The 21,875-nt window shown below is 43.2% G+C and overlaps 1 protein-coding gene across 2 annotated transcripts; it reads right to left on the bottom strand.

Annotated features, from left to right (window-relative positions):
* Window positions 1-872: 872 nt before the first annotated feature.
* Window positions 873-14,103, bottom strand: LOC120031708 (potassium-transporting ATPase alpha chain 1-like). 2 transcript variants are annotated; one of them, XM_038977507.1, is made up of 22 exons: window positions 13,856-14,103; window positions 13,607-13,717; window positions 13,425-13,484; window positions 12,943-13,146; window positions 11,972-12,085; window positions 10,635-10,769; window positions 10,157-10,274; window positions 9,302-9,570; window positions 8,901-9,209; window positions 8,656-8,790; window positions 8,290-8,482; window positions 7,357-7,532; window positions 5,453-5,589; window positions 5,068-5,218; window positions 4,722-4,890; window positions 4,395-4,549; window positions 4,176-4,299; window positions 3,811-3,956; window positions 2,388-2,521; window positions 2,093-2,194; window positions 1,894-1,985; window positions 873-1,730 (listed from the first exon to the last, which is right to left on the bottom strand). In XM_038977507.1, exons 1-22 carry the CDS (start codon window positions 13,865-13,867, stop codon window positions 1,702-1,704), a joined length of 3,075 nt encoding a protein of 1,024 aa, XP_038833435.1. In that variant the 5' UTR covers window positions 13,868-14,103; the 3' UTR covers window positions 873-1,701. The 2 variants fall into 2 exon arrangements, with proteins under 2 accessions (XP_038833435.1, XP_038833436.1); XM_038977508.1 differs by lacking the exon at window positions 11,972-12,085 and having other exon boundaries at window positions 13,856-14,102.
* Between the last annotated feature and the right edge of the window lie 7,772 nt (window positions 14,104-21,875).

Below are 21,875 nucleotides of genomic sequence, written 5' to 3' on the forward strand. Positions count from 1 at the left end.
AGACCACATTTTGATGAATCATCATCCCTCCATTGTAGTTACACACGATCTCAATGTAATAGCGAATTTAACTAATCTAATTTCCCAGTGTAAAATAATATCTCTGGGGAAAAAACATTTAAAATATATAATTATTTTATGGTAACTGGGATACCTATTCAGTTGCACAATTGAATGCGTTCAACTGAAATGTATCTTCCGCATTAAACCCTACCCTACCCGAGTGTGTTCTGCCTCACTCGTCATCGGCGCACGGGAAACAGATATTGTTGGGGGTTAACTGCCTTGCTCAAGGGCAGAACGGCAGATCTTTCCACCTTGCCGGCTCGGGGATTCGAACCTGCGACTTTTTGGTTACTGGCCTAAAGCTCTTAACCGCTATGGTAGTATGCTACCTAAACGTTGAGTTTTTAAATCGACTAGATTACTCTCTAATCTGACTGAACAGTGTGTATATTAAATGTTACATCACATATGGTGAGTTGCGTAAAAATATATGTATAGGAATAATAATGTGAAGCTGTCAAACCATAGTCGTGTCAAACGTTGAACACGTTGTAGCCTACTTTTCTCAATGGCGCCATCGTGCGTTGAAATGACCTAAAAGGAAAGGAAGTACATCAATGACATCATATCCCTCAATATTGGTAAGCTTTTTTTCACTGTGGAGGTGTCAAAGCCATATTACCATCTGTGTGGACAGATGTAGGACAGGATAAGATTTGATCAACCAGAGGTAGACTGAGCTACACAATGTACAAAACCCCTGAGTGTCTGGCTTTTAATAAAAGTGATTCATTAATTTGAATTGAAATTAGAATGGTGAAGAAACATTTCAGGTATCTCTCTAGAATATGAAGTCATACAATACATTATATTTGACACACTTTATTCATACAAATACAGAAATACAATGCATATAGGCTACTGTACCTCCAACATTATCACTAAGAAAGAACCCTTGATGGCAAATATGTTTGATGTTATACATAAAAAGGCAATGGAATTCAGAAGCAAAAGGCAATCACACACAGACATATACATACTGGATTTACAAAAGGAAAGGATTCTAAATTATAATTGATATGACAAACTCACATCAAGCATTCTTATTTTTTTTGTATTAGAACATGGAGGTGTGTCTTTAAAAACATATCACATAAGAATTTATGGTTATTATTTCAATGTATAATATTTGGTTCCATATCAGAAATGGTTTAGGATATTCAGAGCTACACTTGTATAGAGTTTGGCAAACCTTGTTTGATATTTAAATTGTAATAGACACCATGGCACCAATGTTTGTAATGGAATGTTTGGGGCCAAGATGGAGGACAGTTTGCTAGCCAGACTCAGTTTGTATAACAATAAACGTCAACAGGTTGACGTTTATTGTCATGAGTCTTGTCCTAGAGGCAGAACTGAGAGATTTTCTCATAGGCCTGCTGCAAAGTCAAATTGGACTTATTGTAAAAATTCATGAAAACAAAAATGAATTTAAGTTTAGGGTTAGCCATTAGCTAGGGTTAGCAGTGTGGTTAAGGCTAGGGTTAGGATTAAAATCATATTTTATGACTTTGTGGCTGGGCCAACTAGTGACCACTGCAGAGCAGAGCTGCCTCCAGAACAAGATTCATGACGGAAAACGCTAACCTGCATCTTTCTACCTATGGCTTTGGTCTAGATATCTGCCCTCTTCTCTCAATAATACAGCTCCTGGTCCCACCAACCTGTGAGAGGGGAATGGAAATAATCAGAATTAGGGCGGACTACTGCAAGGAATGGATGGATAGATGCATGATAAATAGATGGATGGATGGGTAGGTGAATGGATGGATAGATGCATGGATGGATGAATGGATGGATAAGACAGAAGCAAGCAAGGCTACTTACTTCCTGGATGTCTTCTGACCCCCAGCTTTCTTATCTCGTCATAGACAAAGATTAGAATTCCGTATGGGATTGGAACAAACCACCATTGGCCCCTGTAAGGGGGAGTTACATGCATGAACAAACCAACATGAAAGCCATTAAAACAATGACAGAGAAGATGAATCGATAACCATTCAAGTCAAACAGAGTGTAACAGTACCTAATGGGCATGAAGTTGAAAATGTTGGGCATCCCTGGGCAGTAGCACAGCAGGTTACCCAGTAACAGCTGGAAGACGATTGCACTCACTAGCACCTTGTTCCTGCACACAAACAGAAAACATGGAGGATGGTCAAACAATGTTTTATTAGTCCCATCAAGATTGGTACATCCTAAGTTATTTTGTTGGAAGCCTTCTCTGCCACTATCCTTTCATGAACGATGCATAACATGGAGTATATGATTGTATGTAGGGAGTAAGAGACATTTGTTCCATGCAGTCAACATCCACAGACCTAAAGAAGCCCTGCTGGAAGATGGACAGACGGCGGGTTTTCCTGATCAACACGTCAGCGATCTGGCAGATCTCGATACTGATGAAGAAGACAGTGTAGCAGGTGTACTGCTGATACAGACGCTGGGCGTATGTCTGCAGAACAGAGAAGACAGGAGATTTTCAATAGACATTTCCAAGAGTTACAGGTAAGTGAGGGCGCTGTAAAGCTACACGCACTCGTCCAGTACTGGCCATAAGACACACACACAAATCCCCTCCTGGCCATATCTATCCTACAGTAAGCCACACACACTCACGCACTCCTGGCCATATCTATCCTACAGTAAGCCACACACACTCAACCCCTCCTGGCCATATCTATCCTACAGTAAGCCACACACACTCACCCACTCCTGGCCATATCTATCCTACAGTAAGCCACACACACTCACGCACTCCTGGCCATATCTATCCTACAGTAAGCCACACACACTCAACCCCTCCTGGCCATATCTATCCTACAGTAAGCCACACACACTCAACCCCTCCTGGCCATATCTATCCTACAGTAAGCCACACACACTCAACTCCTCCTGGCCATATATATCCTACAATAAGCCACACACACTCAACCCCTCCTGGCCATATCTATCCTACAGTAAGCCACACACACTCACGCACTGCTGGCCATATCTATCCTACAGTAAGCCACACACACTCAACCCCTCCTGGCCATATCTATCCTACAGTAAGCCACACACACTCACCCACTCCTGGCCATATCTATCCTACAGTAAGCCACACACACTCAACCCCTCCTGGCCATATCTATCCTACAGTAAGCCACGCACACTCACCCACTCCTGGCCATATCTATCCTACAGTAAGCCACACACACTCAACCCCTCCTGGCCATATCTATCCTACAGTAAGCCACACACACTCAACCCCTCCTGGCCATATCTATCCTACAGTAAGCCACACACACTCAACCCCTCCTGGCCATATCTATCCTACAGTAAGCCACACACACTCAACCCCTCCTGGCCATATCTATCCTACAGTAAGCCACACAAACTCAATCCCTCCTGGCCATATCTATCCTACAGTAAGCCACACACACTCAACCCCTCCTGGCCATATCTATCCTACAGTAAGCCACACACACTCACCCACTCCTGGCCATATCTATCCTACAGTAAGCCACACACACTCAACCCCTCCTGGCCATATCTATCCTACAGTAAGCCACACACACTCAACCCCTCCTGGCCATATCTATCCTACAGTAAGCCACACACACTCAACCACTCCTGGCCATATCTATCCTACAGTAAGCCACGCACACTCACCCACTCCTGGCCATATCTATCCTACAGTAAGCCACATACACTCTCCCACTCCTGGCCATATCTATCCTACCTTAAGCCACACACACTCACCCACTCCTGGCCATAGCTGTCCTGCAGGTCCTGCAGATGGACGTTCTCCCAGTGGGACCTGAGCCCCACACACAGCAGGGGATACCAGCCTTCCTGGGCCATCGCTGTAAAGTAGTCTGTGAAACCAGCGAAAGACTGGATCGCTCCTGGATAAGGGGAGAGGGGGAGAGATAAACCAAAATAGAGGGAGGGAGGAGAAAATTGGACATGAAAAATGTACTAATAGACTATTTGTAGGTTATCACCTTGAATATTGGTCAATAAATCATTCAGCTTCAAGGATCAATTGGACTCAAAGGACCTAGTTAAAAAGCAAGGCCTTTTCCAGACATTTTATTACTACAGGAACAGACATGGACCCTCACCAATCTGGAAGTAGGAGTAGGCAGCCAGAGATTCGTTCACCAACCTATCCTTACGCGGGTTTCTGGGTTTCAGATGCATAATATCACTCTCTGCCTTCTCATAGGCCAGAGACACAGAGGGAAACTGTGGGATAGAAGAAGGATAATCGGCATCATTCTAGAATGGTCTTATAGTGCAGGGGGATGAGGGGTGAGGAAGAGGAAGAGGAGGAGACTCACAATGTCAGTGGCCAGCTCGATCATGAGGATGGTGATGCAGCCCAATGGCAGAGGAACACTGACAGTGATATAGATGAGGTAGGGTGTGAGCTCCGGAATGTTCTTGGTCAGTGTGTACGCAATGGATTTCTTCAGGTTGTCAAAGATCAGACGGCCTGGGTGTCAGATATGGTCGAAATCAATCCCTCAATATCAGTATTACTTAGTATCATGAAGGCTTAACTTTGTGAAACCAAATATTGGTTCACAGGATACATTTCAATTGTAATCTGCCTGTTAAAATGGCTATTGTTGTGTTTTGTGATTTGCTAAGACACTCTCACTCACCCTGCTCCACCCCTGTGACGATGGAGGCAAAGTTGTCATCCAGCAGAATCATGTCAGCTGCATTCTTAGCTGCATCAGAGCCAGCTATGCCCATGGCAATACCGATGTCTGCCTTTTTCAATGCAGGGGAGTCGTTCACCCCATCGCCTGTCACAGCCACAATGGAGCCCTTAGTGAGAGAGAAAGTGAGAGAGTGAGAGAGAAAGAGAGGGTTTGAGAGAGATAACATGACAAAAAAGAAGGGTTAGCCAAACCAAAAACCTCTCTGGAATGCAGTGTGACTAAAGACTTGGTATATGTGTGTGTGTGTGTGTGTGTGTGTGTGGGGGGGGGGGGGGGGGCTCACCAGGCGCTGACAGCTCTCCACGATGATGAGTTTCTGCTGGGGGGAGGTGCGGGCGAACACCATTTCAGGGTGACTCCTCAACGCTTCGTCCAGCTCTTCACTGCTCATGTCCTTCAGCTGACCACCACTGATCACACAGGCACGGGCATCCCTGAAGACCACATAGAATAGATTAGAATATGATAGAATAGAATATACATGTCTAATCCACTGACAGTGTTTAGTGTTATTACCTCCAGGAAGTATTAGGAGTTCTCACTCCTTCTTACTTGATATACAAACTCTGCATAAATAGTCAAATCTGTCACAGGAGATTGATCAACCACAGTGAGAGTCAGAGTCCTAACCCTGCCAGACCGTGTTGGTGTTGGGGAACAAGACCCACCTCCTGTTGACCTGCTCCACTGGGATGCGTTTCCTGGTAGCGATGTCCTCTACTGTCTCACTGCCCTCTGTGATGATGCCAACGTTGGCAGCGATGGCTCTGGCCGTGATCGGGTGGTCACCTGTCACCATGACTACCTGAGGGAGTTCACAGTGGAATGAGTTGATATAGGTTGACGTGACACAATGAGGGAGACTATGATGGCCTGTTACCTTGTATAAGCTACAGTGCCTTGCGAAAGTATTCACCCCCTTGGAGTTTTTTCTATTTTGTTGCCTTACAACCTGGAATTAAAATGCATTTTTGGGGGGTTTGTATCATTTGATTTACACAACATGCCTACCACTTTGAAGATGCAAAATATTTTTTATTGTGAAACAAACAAGAAATAAGACAAAAAAACTGAAAACTTGAGCGTGCATAACTATTCACCCGTCCAAAGTCAATACTTTGTAGAGCCACCTTTTGCAGCAATTACAGCTGCAAGTCTCTTGGGATATGTCTCTATAAGCTTGGCACATCAAGCCACTGGGATTTTTGCCCATTCTTCAAGGCAAAACTGCTCCAGCTCCTTCAAGTTGGATAGGTTCCTGTTGGTGTACATCAATCTTTAAGTCATACCACAGATTCTCAATTGGATTGAGGTCTGAGCTTTGACTAGGCCATTTCAAGACATTTAAATGTTTCCTCTTAAACCACTCAGGTGTTGCTTTAGCAGTATGCTTAGGGTCATCGTCCTGCTGGAAGGTGAACCTCCGTCCCAGTCTCAAATCTCTGGAAGACTGAAACAGGTTTCCCTCAAGAATTTCCCTGTATTTAGCGCCATCCATCATTCCTTCAATTCTGACCAGTTTCATCCCCACAGCATGATGCATGACAGCATGATGCTGCCACCACCATGCTTCACTGTGGGGATGATGTTCTCGGGGAGATGAGAGGTGTTGGGTTTGTGCCAGACATAGCATTTTCCTTGATGGCCAAAACGCTACATTTTTGTCTGATCTGACCAGAGTACCTTCTTCCATATGTTTGGGGAGTCTCCCACATGCCTTTTGGCGAACACCAAACGTGTTTGCTTATTTTTTTCTTTAAGCAATGGCTTTTTTCTGTCCACTCTTCTGTAAAGCCCAGCTCTGTAGAGTGTACGGCTTAAAGTGTGGAGCTTTGCAGCTCCTTCAGGGTTATCATTGGTCTCCTTGTTGCCTCTCTGATTAATGGCCTCCTGCCTGGTCCGTGAGTTTTGGTGGGCGGTACTCTCTTGGCAGGTTTGTTGAGGTGCCATATTCTTTCCATTTTTTAGTAATGGATTTAATGATGCTCCGTGGGATGTTCAAAGTTTCGGATATTTTTTTATAACCCAACCCTGATCTGTACTTCTCCACAACTTTGTCCCTGACCTGTTTGGAGAGCTTCTTGGTCTTCATGGTGTCGCTTGCTTGGTGGTGCCCCTTGCTTAGTTTTGTTGCAGACTCTGGGGCCTTTCAGAACAGGTGTATCTATACTGAGATCATGTGACAGATCATGTGACACTTAGATTGCATACAGGTGGACTTTATTTAATAATTATGTGACTTCTGAAGGTGATTGGTTGCACCAGATCTTATTCAGGGGCTTCATAGCAAAGGGTGTGAATAAATATGCACGCACCACTTTTCCGTTTTGTTTTTTGAAACAAGTAATTTTTTAAATTTCACTTCACCAATTTGGACTATTTTGTGTATGTCCATTACATGAAATCCAAATAAAAATATATTTAAATTACAGGTTGTAATGCAACATAATAGGAAAAACGCCAAGGGTGGTGAATACTTTTGCAAGGCACTGTACGTTCTAACTCTCTCTCTCCATTTTTCTCTTTCTGTCTTTCTCTTTTGCCCGAACTCTCCCCCATTTTACCCTCGTACCCTTATTCCAGCCGTGCGGCACTTCATGACAGCGTCAGGCACAGTGGCGCGGGGCGGGTCGATCATGGAGATGAGTCCAGCAAAACACAAACCAGACGTGGTGAAGTTCATCTCATCAGAGTCAAACTTGTAACCACGAGGGAACTCATTCTCATTTAGATAGATGTAACAGAAACCTGGAGATAAATGTTTGGACAGATTGGAGGGGTTAGTGGGTATTTATGGGCCCAAAGAAGAGATACCATTAAGGTACCAATTTCCCCCTGATAGCTTATAAAGCTTTTGTGGTACTATCTTGTATTTTCACATTTTCTAGATGTGATTTTTCTCCCCTCATCCTCTCTTGTAGTCAATTGATCCTGTTGCGTTTCTCTCTTGGCTTGTTCCTTCAACCTTCGTGCATGGTTTCCTATAGCCTTGTACGGTCCCTTACCAGTGTTGGGGAAGCTACTCTGAAAATATTGTTTACCAAGCTACAAAATAATACAAGTTAATCTATACTAAAGCCACCATAAAAAAACAGTTTACTCAACTAAAGTTACTTAGAAAAGTTATTCACGTTGTGATAACTACGTGAAATCTGAAATGTCATAGACTACAAATTGCAAGAACAGTTCACTCTGCAGTCAGATGTTAACAGAATGTGTCATTTAACCTATTAAACACAAAATATTTGGCAGGTCTGATGCTGAAAAAGAAAGGAAATTTTTGCCTACTTCTCCCATATTCTATTTTAGCCCCAAAAAGTACTGTGTAGTTCCAGTAGTTAGCTACAAAGCTACATGGCCCAAAAAGTAACACTAAAAAAGGAAAACTACTGAAAACACTTCCAAGATTTGAATATAGTTCAACTACCACCAAGTTACTGCAAAATGTAGATCAATTACTAGTTGAATTACATGTAGTTCACTACACCCCAACACTGTCCCTTACCCAGCACTCTCTCCCCCAGGCTCCCCAAGTCCATGTATGAGGTCTGGAAGGCCTCTTTCCACTGTTCCTCCAGAGGCATTTCCTGGCCCTTGATCAGGATGGTGGAGCAGCGCTCCAAGATCCTCTCTGGCGCCCCCTTCATCACCAGCAGGTAGCGCAGGTCCATGGGGTCCTCCAACTCATGCACTGACAGCTACTCGCCACCGGGGGGAGACAGAGTACGATTCAAACACAAATAGCTCATTCTGGTCATGCCATTAAATTATTTCTCATAGTCACATGATACACCTATACAACATACTGTAGATTATATAAACACTTTCAACAGACTGACTTGAAATCAGATCAGAAAATCAGGCCTCTTACCTGGAACTTGTTGGTGGAGTTGAATGGTACTTCAACAACCTTTTTGAAGCGTTCCCTGTATTCCATCATGTTCCCTATGGCCAGCTCAGTGAACTTCAGCAGAGCCGTCTCTGAGGCGTCGCCCACCACTATTCTCTGTTGCACATAGATGCATTGGAAAAAAGGTAACTCATAAATCATATCGTTTTTCATTGATGCTGTGTCTGTGAATGAATGTGTGTTGAGGTTGGTGTCTATCTGCTCACCCTAGGAATAGGCAGAGACTCCTGGTTGGGTTTGAAGATGGCCCGGTTACAGAGTCCTGCCACTCTCGCCAACGATCGCCATGTCTCGGATGATTGGTCAAAGCTCTGACCTGATTGGTCCTCTGTGGTGTCTGCGGCATGGATCACATTGTCGAACCACAGGTGGGCCACGGTCATCCTGTTCTGGGTCAGAGTGCCCGTCTTGTCAGAGCAGATGACCGAGGTGGAGCCCAGGGTCTCCACAGCCTCCAGGTTCTTCACCACACAGTTCTTCCTGGCCAGACGCTTGGCCGTCAGTGACAGACACACCTGGAGGGAGAGAGAGGGAGATGGTTGATGAAAACTGTTTATAACCAACTTGATATAGGCCTAGACAGACCAGAGCCTCAGTGTTGACTCACAGTGACAGTAGCCAGCAGCCCCTCAGGTACATAGGCCACCACGATGGCCATGAAGAAGATCATAGCCTCCAGGAATGCATAGCCGATAAACATGGCCACCACGAAGAAGGTGAAGCCAAAGAAGATGGCCAGCCCAGCAATGATGTCAACAAAGTGCTCAATCTCTATGGCAATTGGCGTCTTCTCATTGCCTACGCCTGACGCCAAGCTGGCAATGCGGCCAATGATGGTGCGGTCACCCGTGTTGATGACCGTTCCTGTGGCCACTCCTGGTAGGGGCCAAGCAGAGGAAAGGGGATTTTAGATTACATTATAAGTATAATGTTGATGTTTTTGCAAATTTTTGTTGTTATGAGTGTAAGTGTTTCTGTGTGAATCGTTTCTGTGTGTGATTGAATAAGGGGTGTGTCTGTCAAAGGAAGCTGGTGGTGGAATCAATGGAATGGTACCAATACTACCAAACACATCAAACACATGGGAGCAACATGCTTGACTCCGTTCCATTTACTCCATTTCAGCCATTAAAATGAGCCCATCTTCCTATAGCTCCTCCCACCAACCTCCTCTGGTGTCCTTCTGTAGTACCTTTCAGGCAGTGGTGGCAGTGTGTATGTGTAGGTGTGTGTTCGTGTGCGTGTGCGTGTGCGTGTGCGTGTGTGCGTGTGCGTGTTTAGGTAGCACAGGAGGTTGGTGGCACCTTAATTGGTGAGGACGGGCTCATCGTCCGGAATAAATGGAATGGTATCGAACTCATCAAACACATTGTTTCCATGTGTTTGATGCAATTCCATTTACTCCAGTCCAGCCATTATTATGAGCCGTCCTCCCCTCAGCAGCCTCCTGTGATGTGTCTACCTTCCAGGCAGGTGGTGGAGAAGAAGGCGATGTTCTTGGTCTCTAGGGGGTTCTCGTGGGTACACTCCGGGGTTTTGCTCTGGGGCTCTGACTCTCCTGTCAGAGATGAGTTATCCACCTGGAGGGGATGATGAGATCAAGGAACTGACAGGGTTATAACATATGAAACCAACCAGGGTTCAAGCCCGGGTCTTCTGCATAACCTAACCCTAACCCTAACCCTAACGCTAGCTTCATGTCCACACCCCGGGTCAACCGTAAACCTAACCCTAACCCTAGCTTCATGTCCACATCCCGGATCAACCCTAATCCTAGCCTCAGCCCTAACTCTAACTATAACCCTAACACTAATCCTAACCGGAATTCTAGCCATATGTTCACATTCCTGCTCAACCTGCATCAACACCCTTAGCCATTACTTCTGGGTTGAAAGTGTGTTAGTGGTCTATAATGGGAACTGGTGGCCTAGTGTACCTACCTTACAGCCCTGGGCAAAGATGATGCGGATGTCAGCAGGCACGCGGTCACCACCCTTAATCTCCACCAGGTCTCCCACCACCAGGTCCATGGCATTGATCTGGTTCTTCTGCCCGTCACGGATCACCAGGGCTTGCTAGAAAGAGATAGATGGTTATACCAAATCCCTGTATTTCAATGATTGATTGATGGACTGACTGCCTTGCCTCAGTGCAGTAGTGAGTGGATTATGATCAGTCTTGATGAAAGGAATATATTTGTCATGAAAGTAAACAATTTCTTACAATAACAAAATAACTGTTGTATGGGTATTTAGGGCTGTTATTTCCTTGTCTGTTAACAATGTATAATGCATTTCCCTAGTTATAATGTATTTCTCCAGTTATAATGTATTTCCTTAGTTATAATGTATTTCTCTAGTTATAATGTATTTCCTTAGTTATAATGTATTTCCCTAGTTATAATGTATTTCTCCAGTTATAATGTATTTCCTTAGTTATAATGTATTTCCTTAGTTATAATGTATTTCCCTAGTTATAATGTATTTCTCCAGTTATAATGTATTTCCTTAGTTATAATGTATTTCCTTAGTTATAATGTATTTCCTTAGTTATAATGTATTTCTCTAGTTATAATGCATTTCCTTAGTTATAATGTATTTCCTTAGTTATAATGTATTTCTCTAGTTATAATGTATTTCCTTAGTTATAATGTATTTCTCTAGTTATAATGCATTTCCTTAGTTATAATGTATTTCTCTAGTTATAATGTATTTCCTTAGTTATAATGTATTTACTTAGTTATAATGTATTTCTCTAGTTATAATGTATTTCCTTAGTTATAATGTATTTCTCTAGTTATAATGTATTTCCTTAGTTATAATGTATTTCCTTAGTTATAATGTATTTCTCCAGTTATAATGTATTTCCTTAGTTATAATGTATTTACTTAGTTATAATGTATTTCTCTAGTTATAATGTATTTCCTTAGTTATAATGTATTTCTCTAGTTATAATGTATTTCCTTAGTTATAATGTATTTACTTAGTTATAATGTATTTCTCTAGTTATAATGTATTTCCTTAGTTATAATGTATTTCTCTAGTTATAATGTATTTCCTTAGTTATAATGTATTTCCTTAGTTATAATGTATTTCTCCAGTTATAATGTATTTCCTTAGTTATAATGTATTTACTTAGTTATAATGTATTTCTCTAGTTATAATGTATTTCCTTAGTTATAATGTATTTCTCTAGTTATAATGTATTTCCTTAGTTATAATGTATTTCCTTAGTTATAATGTATTTCTCTAGTTATAATGCATTTCCATATCTTTACCTGTGGCACTAGATTTTTGAAGCTGGCGATGATGTTGGTGCTCTTAAACTCTTGGTAGTAACCGAAACAGCCAGTCACCACAACAACAGTGATCAGAGTGATGGCGAGGTACAGCTGTAGACAGGTGTGGTCACAGAGCAATAGTGATGAAATAAACAGTTACATTATATTGACGCTGTAATACATGTTGTATTCGTATGTATTCCCCTTTCTTCACATACAGTATTTTCTCCTTCAGCCTCCCAGTGTAACTTCAGCCTCTCCTTCAGCCTCTCCTTCAGCCTCCTAGTGTAACTGTAGCCTCTCTTTCAGCCTCCCAGTGTAACTTTAGGCTCTCCTTCACCCTCTCATTGTAACTTTAGCTTCTCCTTCACCCTCTCATTGTAACTTTAGCCTCTCCTTCACCCTCTCAATGTAACTAGCCTCTCCTTCACCCTGCCAGTGTAACTTTAGCCTCTCCTTCACCCTCCCAATGTAACTAGCCTCTCCTTCACCCTCTCATTGTAACTTTAGCCTCTCCTTCACCCTCTCAATGTAACTAGCCTCTCCTTCACCCTCTCATTGTAACTTTAGCCTCTCCTTCACCCTCTCAATGTAACTAGCCTCTCCTTCACCCTGCCAGTGTAACTTTAGCCTCTCCTTCACCCTCCCAATGTAACTAGCCCCTCCTTCACCCTCCCAATGTAACTTTAGCATCTACTTCACCCTCCCAATGTAACTTTAGCATCTCCTTCACCTTCCCAGTGTAACATTAGCATCTATTTCACCCTCCCAAGGTAACTTTAGCATCTACTTCACCCTCCCAATGTAACTTTAGCATCTACTTCACCCTCCCAGTGTAACTTTAGCATCTCCTTCACCCTCCCAGTGTAACTTTAGTCTCCTACTCCTACTCTACCTCTGCCTCCACATCTCTCCTCCTACCCTTCCTCTCTCCTCCCTATTTTTCTCTCCCCGCCCATCCTCCTCACATCGTCAAAGCAGCCAAGGGTTCCCCTGGAGAACTCGATGCCGAAAGCAATGAAGCAGATGACGGCTGCCACCCACATCAGACACTGCAGCCCTCCGGCCAGCTGGCGGGCAAACTTGACGTACTCTGGGGTCCCTTTGGGGGGGAGCAGTTCGTTGGGGCCGTCCCGCTCCAGAACCTCTGCTGCTTTGCTGGAGGTCAGGCCCTGAGGGGAGGGAAGGAGGAGGAGGAGGGTGGAGAGAGTGAGTGAGAGGGAGAGAGGGGGCATTTACTTTATATTAGCAAGTCTGTTTCATCAGACAGACAGACAGACAGACAGACAGACAGACAGACAGACAGACAGACAGACAGACAGACAGACAGACAGACAGACAGACAGACAGACAGACAGACAGACAGACAGAGACGGACGGACGGACGGACAGACAGACGGACAGACGGACGGCCGGACGGACGGACGGACATAAACTGTAATTTAGTTACCTTGGTAACACTGGTGGTATACCTCATCTCTAGCTCTTCTATTGTGATCTCGTGGTCATCCTGTAAAGATTGACAGACTGTAAAAGCTGCAATGTATTTATGCTGCAATTCTGTCCCATTTCATTTAATTTGGCATATTCTCTCCAGCTCTCTCTCCTTCTGGTCTTGTGAATCACACTCACAATGTCCATCTCCTTCTTCATGCCCTCTAGCCTATCCTTTTTCTTTATCTTCTTCTTTTTCTTCATCTTGACATCCACTTCTCCATTCATCTCAAACATGTCGTAAGAGTCCTGGAGACAAAGAGATGACATCCTGTATCATCTTGCTAGGGGTGAATAATCAATATCCTTGATCATTGAAGGAAAATCTAATTTAATTCATGGCAATTTGATCAGAGCTTTGATTAATCACATAAATGGGTCACCTACCCCTTTACTCATGGTGGAGGGCCTGCCCAAATCTATTGAAGTCCAACGCTCAGTCCTCTTTTCCCCCGAAATCTTGGAAGCGTCTTTATAGCAGCTCTAGGGACGTTCCTCACAGTAAAATCCCCAACCTCCAGAGCAGGACCAGACTGTTGGCTCAGCTTTATATACTACTGCACCACCTTCACCTCCTCTACCCGCCCCAAAATGGCAGTGTTATTTTAAGAGTAGCCAATGTCACCCCTATTAAGGTGAGTGGCAAAGTGTCCCCTACCCACTTTGGTGGCTCCTTCATATCAGTGCCAATGGCCTTGTGCGTAGGCCTTGTACCTGTCTTATCAGAATACACACGTTTCTACGTTCCCTGATTAACTGTAAAGGTCAATGCCATTCCAAAGTCACAACTACTTCTTTCACTTGTGATAGGACAAATCTGTATTACATCAAGGGTGATTTTCTTTTCAACTCAGATACACATTAATTGACTGATACATTGACACTGAGACAATGACTGGTTCATCCCATTCAATGACTGGTACAGATATAGAAGACATGAATTGAATGAAACACATCTAGTGAAAAGTAGATTAAAATGCCTTGTATATACTATAGTTCATTATTTGCCCTCAGGAGGGCCTAACTTACAGTGTATATCAGTGTAAAAAACTGTAATGGTCAATTCAAATAAAATACAGTGGTATGGTCATGCCAGTCCAGTAAGCGTTTAGAAATGGAGACTGTTTTTCTACATTTCCTGTTTAGGGTCCAATGTGAGAACCCCTTATCGGTGGAAGAGTGTGTAAATACTTATTTGTGCCTCAGACTGCTGAAAGGTGGCGTCACTGCTGCGTCATCTGCCCTTATAAGGAAAGGACATTTGAACATTAAAAGCAAATAGACACTCACAACCTCTTTTGTACTGCACCATGTTCCCATCACAAAGACACCAGTGGGCGGGAGATGAACTGACGTAATACTTTTATTACTGTTATTGAACAAAGTGTTAAGTGAAATAATGTTTATTCAACGGCAATATCCATCCAACAGTGAATTCTATCATCTGCCAATTTATCAATCATTTTCCATCATGTTTGTAAGACATATACTGTAAGCACCCTGAACAGGTGATTTTTATAACTAACCCAAGATAGACCAGAGCCTGTTGTTTCCAATGGGAGCAAATTAATCATTGGGGCAGAACAAGCAAGGAGGTGGGCAGAGCCAAGTATGAGCTAGTGAGATCTTATCGGCGCGTTCTGGCATTTATTTGCATTTTTCCCGTAGGGAATGCCTGCTCTGTGAAGTGCGCACGTGTAATAACTCCATTCGGCCTTGCACTCCTTCTAAACAACACCATTTTTAGAAACTTTGGCAAAGGGTAAAGTCTACAAATGCAATCCACTATGTTTGTTACAGATTATAGTTTCTTAATAATTTCTTATGGCTGCAATCCCGTCACCAGGATGATATGACAACAGCCAGTGACAGTGCAGGGCGCCAAATTCAAAAAACAGAAATCTCATAATTAAAATTCCTCAGACATTCATGTGTCTTATATCATTTTAAAGGTATTCTTGTTGTTAATCCCACCAAAGTGTCCAATTTCAAATAGGCTTTTCAGCGATAGCACTACAAACGATTATGTTAGGTCACCACAAAACCACAATAAGCACAGCCATTTTTCCAGCCAAAGATAGCTTTCACAAAAACCAGAAATAGAGATAAAATTAATCACTAACCTTTGATTATCTTCATCAGATGACACTCATAGGACTTCATGTTACACAATACATGCATGTTTTGTTTGATACAGTTCATATTTATATAAAAAAATCTGAGTTTACATTGGCGCGTTAGATTCACTAGTTGCAAAAACATCAAGTGATTTTGCATAGCCACATTGTTTCAACAGAAATACTCATCATAAATGTAGATGATAATACAAGTTATACACATGGAATTATAGATATACCTCTCCTTAATGCAACCGCTGTGTCAGATTTCAAAAAAACTTTACGGAAAAATAAACCATGCAATAATCTGAGACGGAGCTCAGAACAATAGCCAAATTAGCCGCCATGTTGGACTCAACAGAAACCAGAAAATACATGATAAATGTTTCCTTACCTTTGATGAACTTCATCAGAATGCAGTCCTAGGAATCCCAGGTCCACAATAAATGCTTGATTTGTTCGATAATGTCCGTTATTTATGTCCAATTAGCTACTTTCGAATTGTTTACCAAACACCCTAACCAAAGTCTCAAAGCGCGTCCACTATAACGTGACGAAATGTCCAAAAGTTCCGTTACAGTCAGTAGAAACATGTCAAACGATGTACTGAATCAATCTTTAGAATGTTGTTAACATACATCTTGAATAATGTTCCAACCGGAGAATTACATCGACTTCAATTAACCGATGGAACGGAGCTCACTCTCACATGAACGCGCCAGTTCAATGCGTGGGCACCTCATGGAAGTGATTACTCATTCCTGTCTCCTTCGGCCCCCCTTCACATTAGAGTCATCAGACAAAGTTCTATTGACTGTTGACATCTAGTGGAAGCCGTAGGAAGTGAAAACCCATCCATATCTCTCTGTATTTTCAATGAGAGCTTGGTTGAAAATCTGGCACCCAAAGAAAATATCCAAACAGGAAGTGGAACTTCTCAGGTTTTTGCCTGCCATATGAGTTCTGTTATACTCACAGACATAATTCAAACAGTTTTAGAAACTTCAGAGTGTTTTCTATCCAACACTAATAATAATATGCATATATTAGCAACTATGACATAGGAGCAGGCCGTTTACTCTGGGCACCTCTGTGCACCTTTCATCCAAGCTACTCAATACTGCCCCTTCAGCCATAAGAAGTTAAACAGAAAAATGTATGGAGAGCAAATATTTCATCGACAGTGGCATGTATTCATGGATGCCAAGAGAAACCAGGCTTCCGAAAAAAATTTACCAATAAAAAAAAATATATAATAATTTATATTTTCTCTCTGTGTTTCATAATTTTCCTTCAATTCTCAAGAGGCTGAATGTATCTCACAGGAGAAAGCATCCGAGCGAGCGAAACAGTGCCCCTCTGTCTCTCTAACTGTAGGCCATCTATCTGATGCTGTCTGGTCTAAACGAGTATAAAATCGTTGCCACCCGTAGCATTGAAGGCAAGGGAAGCCAGCGAGCATTTGGCCTCCCTAGAAAAGTAGAAAAAATGTGTCAATCAGTGTTGAGCTAAACTGAGCGAGCTCAACTGTGAATGGTCCTGGCACACCAACAAAAACATGTAATGGGAAGCCAGCTTGGATTTTGGCGTCACTCCTATCAAATCCAGTTGAGAGCATACATCATTTTCAGAAAAATTTGAATAGTTGAATCTGGTTTTGTTGTTGTACTCTGGAGGCTAGCTAGCTAGCTAAAATGGACCCTTTCCTAAATTAGCCATTGATGGAGATAGGGATTTGGACTTGAGGTGTTACTTAATTCTCCGTGCTGGCCAATGATTATAAGCAACTCCGATCCAACCATTAATTCATACATTGTTGTGCCTCTGGCCTGAGAGGATGCAAGTTCAATATGTAGCTAGATGTAGAAGGCTAATGTTAACTAGCTAACGTTGCCCATGAATGGAAGTCAGGCTAGCAAGCAAGCATTTTAGCCAGGTAGCCTAGGACAACAAAAAATAGAAAGCATGTACTGTATGACAGAGTGATAGACAGTTTCGTCAACATGAAAGAGAGGTGGATTGCAATGGTGTTTCTCTACAAATGCAGTAGGGTGAGTCAACATGTTTTCTACTTGCACGAACATGCACGCACACAGAAATCAGAACCATGGACAGCCACATCTTATTTAGCTTACCTTGATTGAACTAAATTGTTTTAGGTATATTTTAGTTGTCGCTGTATTAGACTAAGCAGAGGTGATTTGATGATGTTGAAATGATGAAGTTGAAATGGTGCTGGAATAGGGGAAGCAGCTGCTGTTTTCTTTGCAACTTGTGGTAACTCTCTGTGGTTCTAAATCAATACTTGTTTTGTGGTCCCAACTTGCTTGACCATGCTCTAGGTCATGTAACTGTCTGTTACATGCAATATGCTTTGTGGACTTCCCCAGAGATTTTACCCACACACTGCTGCTGTTCATCGATGTAGAAAATGTGCAAAATTGAAGCAAAAATCCATCTAGCTCCATCATATCACACTGTTAGCCACTGGGCTTCCTCTTGTTACCATATTTGGTAGTGAGTGGAAAAGCCAACCGGATGCTTCACATTTACAGTGGGGAGAACAAGTATTTGATACACTGCCGATGTTGCAGGTTTTCCTACTTACAAAGCATGTAGAGGTCTGTAATTTTTATCATAGGTACACTTCAACTGTGAGAGACGGAATCTAAAACAAAAATCTAGAAAATCACATTGTATGATTTTTAAGTAATTAATTTGCATTTTATTGCATGACATAAGTATTTGATCGCCTACCAACCAGTAAGAATTCTGGCTCTCACAGACCTGTTCGTTTTTCTTTAAGAAGCCCTCCTGTTCTCCACTCATTACCTGTATTAACTGCACCTGTTTGAACTCGTTGCCTGTATAAAAGACACCTGTCCACACACTCAATCAAACAGACTCCAACCTCTCCACAATGGCCAAGACCAGAGAGCTGTGTAAGGACATCAGGGATAAAATTGTAGACCTGCACAAGGCTGGGATGGGCTACAGGACAATAGGCAAGCAGCTTGGTGAGAAGGCAACAACTGTTGGCGCAATTATTAGAAAATGGAAGAAGTTCAAGATGACAGTCAATCACCCTCGATCTGGGGCTCCATGCAAGATCTCACCTCGTGGGGCATCAATGATCATGAGGAAGGTGAGAGATCAGCCCAGAACTACACGGCAGGACCTGGTCAATGACCTGAAGAGAGCTGGGACCACAGTCTCAAAGAAAACCATTAGTAACACACTACGCTGTCATGGATTAAAATCCTGCAGCGCACGCAAGGTCCCCCTGCTCAAGCCAGCGCATGTCCAGGCCCATCTGAAGTTTGCCAATGACCATCTGGATGATCCAGAGGAGGAATGGGAGAAGGTCATGTGGTCTGATGAGACAAAAATAGAGCTTTTTGGTCTAAACTCCACTCGCCGTGTTTGGAGGAAGAAGAAGGATGAGTACAACCCCAAGAACACCATCCCAACCGTGAAGCATGGAGGTGGAAACATCATTCTTTGGGGATGCTTTTCTGCAAAGGGGACAGGAAAACTGCACCGTATTGAGGGGAGGATGGATGGGGCCATGTATCGCGAGATCTTGGCCAACAACCTCCTTCCCTCAGTAAGAGCATTGAAGATGGGTCGTGGCTGGGTCTTCCAGCATGACAACGACCCGAAACACACAGCCAGGGCAACTAAGGAGTGGCTCCGTAAGAAGCATCTCAAGGTCCTGGAGTGGCCTAGCCAGTCTCCAGACCTGAACCCAATAGAAAATCTTTGGAGGGAGCTGAAAGTCCGTATTACCCAGTGACAGCCCCGAAACCTGAAGGATCTGGAGAAGGTCTGTATGGAGGAGTGGGCCAAAATCCCTGCTGCAGTGTGTGCAAACCTGGTCAAGAACTACAGGAAACGTATGATCTCTGTAATTGTAAACAAAGGTTTCTGTACCAAATATTAAGTTCTGCTTTTCTGATGTATCAAATACTTATATCATGCAATAAAATGCTAATTAATTACTTAAAAATCATACAATGTGATTTTCTGGATTTTTGTTTTAGATTCCGTCTCTCACAGTTGAAGTGTACCTATGATAAAAAATTACAGACCTCTACATGCTTTGTAAGTAGGAAAACCTGCAAAATCGGCAGTGTATCAAATACTTGTTCTCCCCACTGTATATGTCCGGTGAAATTTCTGGGTCTTTGTTCTAACTCTGGTGGAACTATTAGAACGACATGAAACAACATGGAGTTGCTTTCAAACAGGACACTAGCATCCTAATCTCAGTAAGGTAGAGTGGGCTGGAGCTGGAATGTGTTCTAGTTTACAAGTCCGAGATATTAAAAATAAACTGCTCTGAGTGGAGTGCCCACCGCTTGGAACACATTGGATAAATGCACGAACTGGTCCTGTGACAGTACAGAATTGTGAGTAGAGTTTAATATGTTGAAATACAATGTACTATATGCAAATACATTAAAAAACAAGTTCTGTGAAATGTAGGCTTTTCACTAATAGGTTAAGCACATTCACCTAAAGTTTCACCTAAAGTGAAATGGTCAGAATATCCTGGCTAAGGTGGTGGTGACCCCTCCCATGCAGGCCTATGGGGGCTCCTTTAGCCTGCATACTGTGGGTAAACAGACTTACAGTAGGACCTGGGTCTGAGTTTCTAAGTCTACCAGGCACTTTGTCCTGCTATCTGATCACAGAGGTTGTGTTATCACTAACTGAGAGAGAGGGAGAGAGAGAGACTATTTGCACATTGTTACAACACTGTACATGTCAGTCAGGAAAGCAAAGGCTATCTTTTTCAAGCAGAAATTTGCATCCTGTAGCACTGACTCCAAAAAGTTCTGGGACACTGTAAAGTCCATGGAGAACAAGAGCACCTCCTCCCAGCTGCCCACTGCACTGAGGCTAGGTAACATGGTCACCACCGATAAATCCATGACAATCGAAAACTTCAACAAGCATTTCTCAACGGCTGGCCATGCCTTCCATCTGGCTACTCCAACCTCGGCCAACAGCTCCGCCCTCTCCCCCCCCGCAGCTACTCACCCAAGCGTCCCCAGCTTCTCCTTTACCCAAATCCAGATAGCAGATGTTCTGAAAGAGCTGCAAAACCTGGACCCATACAAATCAGCTGGGCTTGACAATCTAGACCCTCTATTTCTGAAACTATCCGCCGCCATTGTCGCAACCCCTATTACCAGCCTGATCAACCTCTCTTTCATATCGTCTGAGATCCCCAAGGATTGGAAAGCTGCCTCGGTCATCCCCCTCTTCAAAGGGGGAGACACCCTGGACCCAAACTGTTACAGACCTATATCCATCCTGCCCTGCCTAAGGTCTTCGAAAGCCAAGTTAATAAACAGATCACTGACCATCTCGAATCCCACCGTACCTTCTCCGCTGAGCAATCCGGTTTCCGAGCCGGTCACGGGTGCACCTCAGCCACGCTCAAGGTACTAAACGATATCATAACCGCCATCGATAAAAGATGGCGGTTATGATATCGACCTGGCCAAGGCTTTCGACTCTGTCAATCACCATATTCTTATCGGCAGACTCAGTAGCCTCGGTTTTTCTGATGACTACCTTGCCTAGTTCACCAACTACTTTGCAGACAGAGTTCAGTGTGTCAAATCGGAGGGCATGTTGTCCGGTCCTCTGGCAGTCTCTATGGGGGTACCACAGGGTTCAATTCTCGGGCCGACTCTTTTCTCTGTATATATCAATGATGTTGCTCTTGCTGCGGGCGATTCCCTGATCCACCTCTACGCAGACGACACCATTCTGTATACTTCTGGCCCTTCCTTGGACACTGTGCTATCTAACCTCCAAACGAGCTTCAATGCCATACAACACTCCTTCCGTGGCCTCCAACTGCTCTTAAACGCTAGTAAAAACAAATGCATGCTTTTCAACCGTTCACTGTATGCACCCGCCCGCCCGACTAGCATCACCACCCTGGACGGTTCCGACCTAGAATATGTTGACATCTATAAATACCTAGGTGCCTGGCTAGACTGTAAACTCTCCTTCCAGACTCATATTAAACATCTCCAATCCAAAATCAAATCAAGAATCGGCTTTCTATTTCGAAACAAAGCCTCCTTCACTCACGACACCAAACTTACCCTAGTAAAACTGACTATCCTACCGATCCTCGACTTCGGCGATGTCATCAACAAAATAGCTTCCAATACTCTACTCAGCAAACTAGATGCAGTTTATCATAGTGCCATCCGTTTTGTTACTAAAACACCTTATACCACCCACCACTGCGACCTGTATGCTCT

Source organism: Salvelinus namaycush, chromosome 37 (genome assembly GCF_016432855.1).
Source record: "Salvelinus namaycush isolate Seneca chromosome 37, SaNama_1.0, whole genome shotgun sequence".
Classification (NCBI taxonomy): domain Eukaryota; kingdom Metazoa; phylum Chordata; class Actinopteri; order Salmoniformes; family Salmonidae; genus Salvelinus; species Salvelinus namaycush.

What these genes read in the sequence shown, in the direction of transcription:
- LOC120031708 (XM_038977507.1), bottom strand. An exon ending in TGAAGAAGGAGATGGACATT is followed by an intron (nt 13,485 to 13,606) that starts GTGAGTGTGATT and finishes CAATCTTTACAG; the next exon opens with GATGACCACGAGATCACAAT. An exon ending in TCGAGCTGGCCACTGACATT is followed by an intron (nt 4,300 to 4,394) that starts GTGAGTCTCCTC and finishes TCTATCCCACAG; the next exon opens with TTTCCCTCTGTGTCTCTGGC.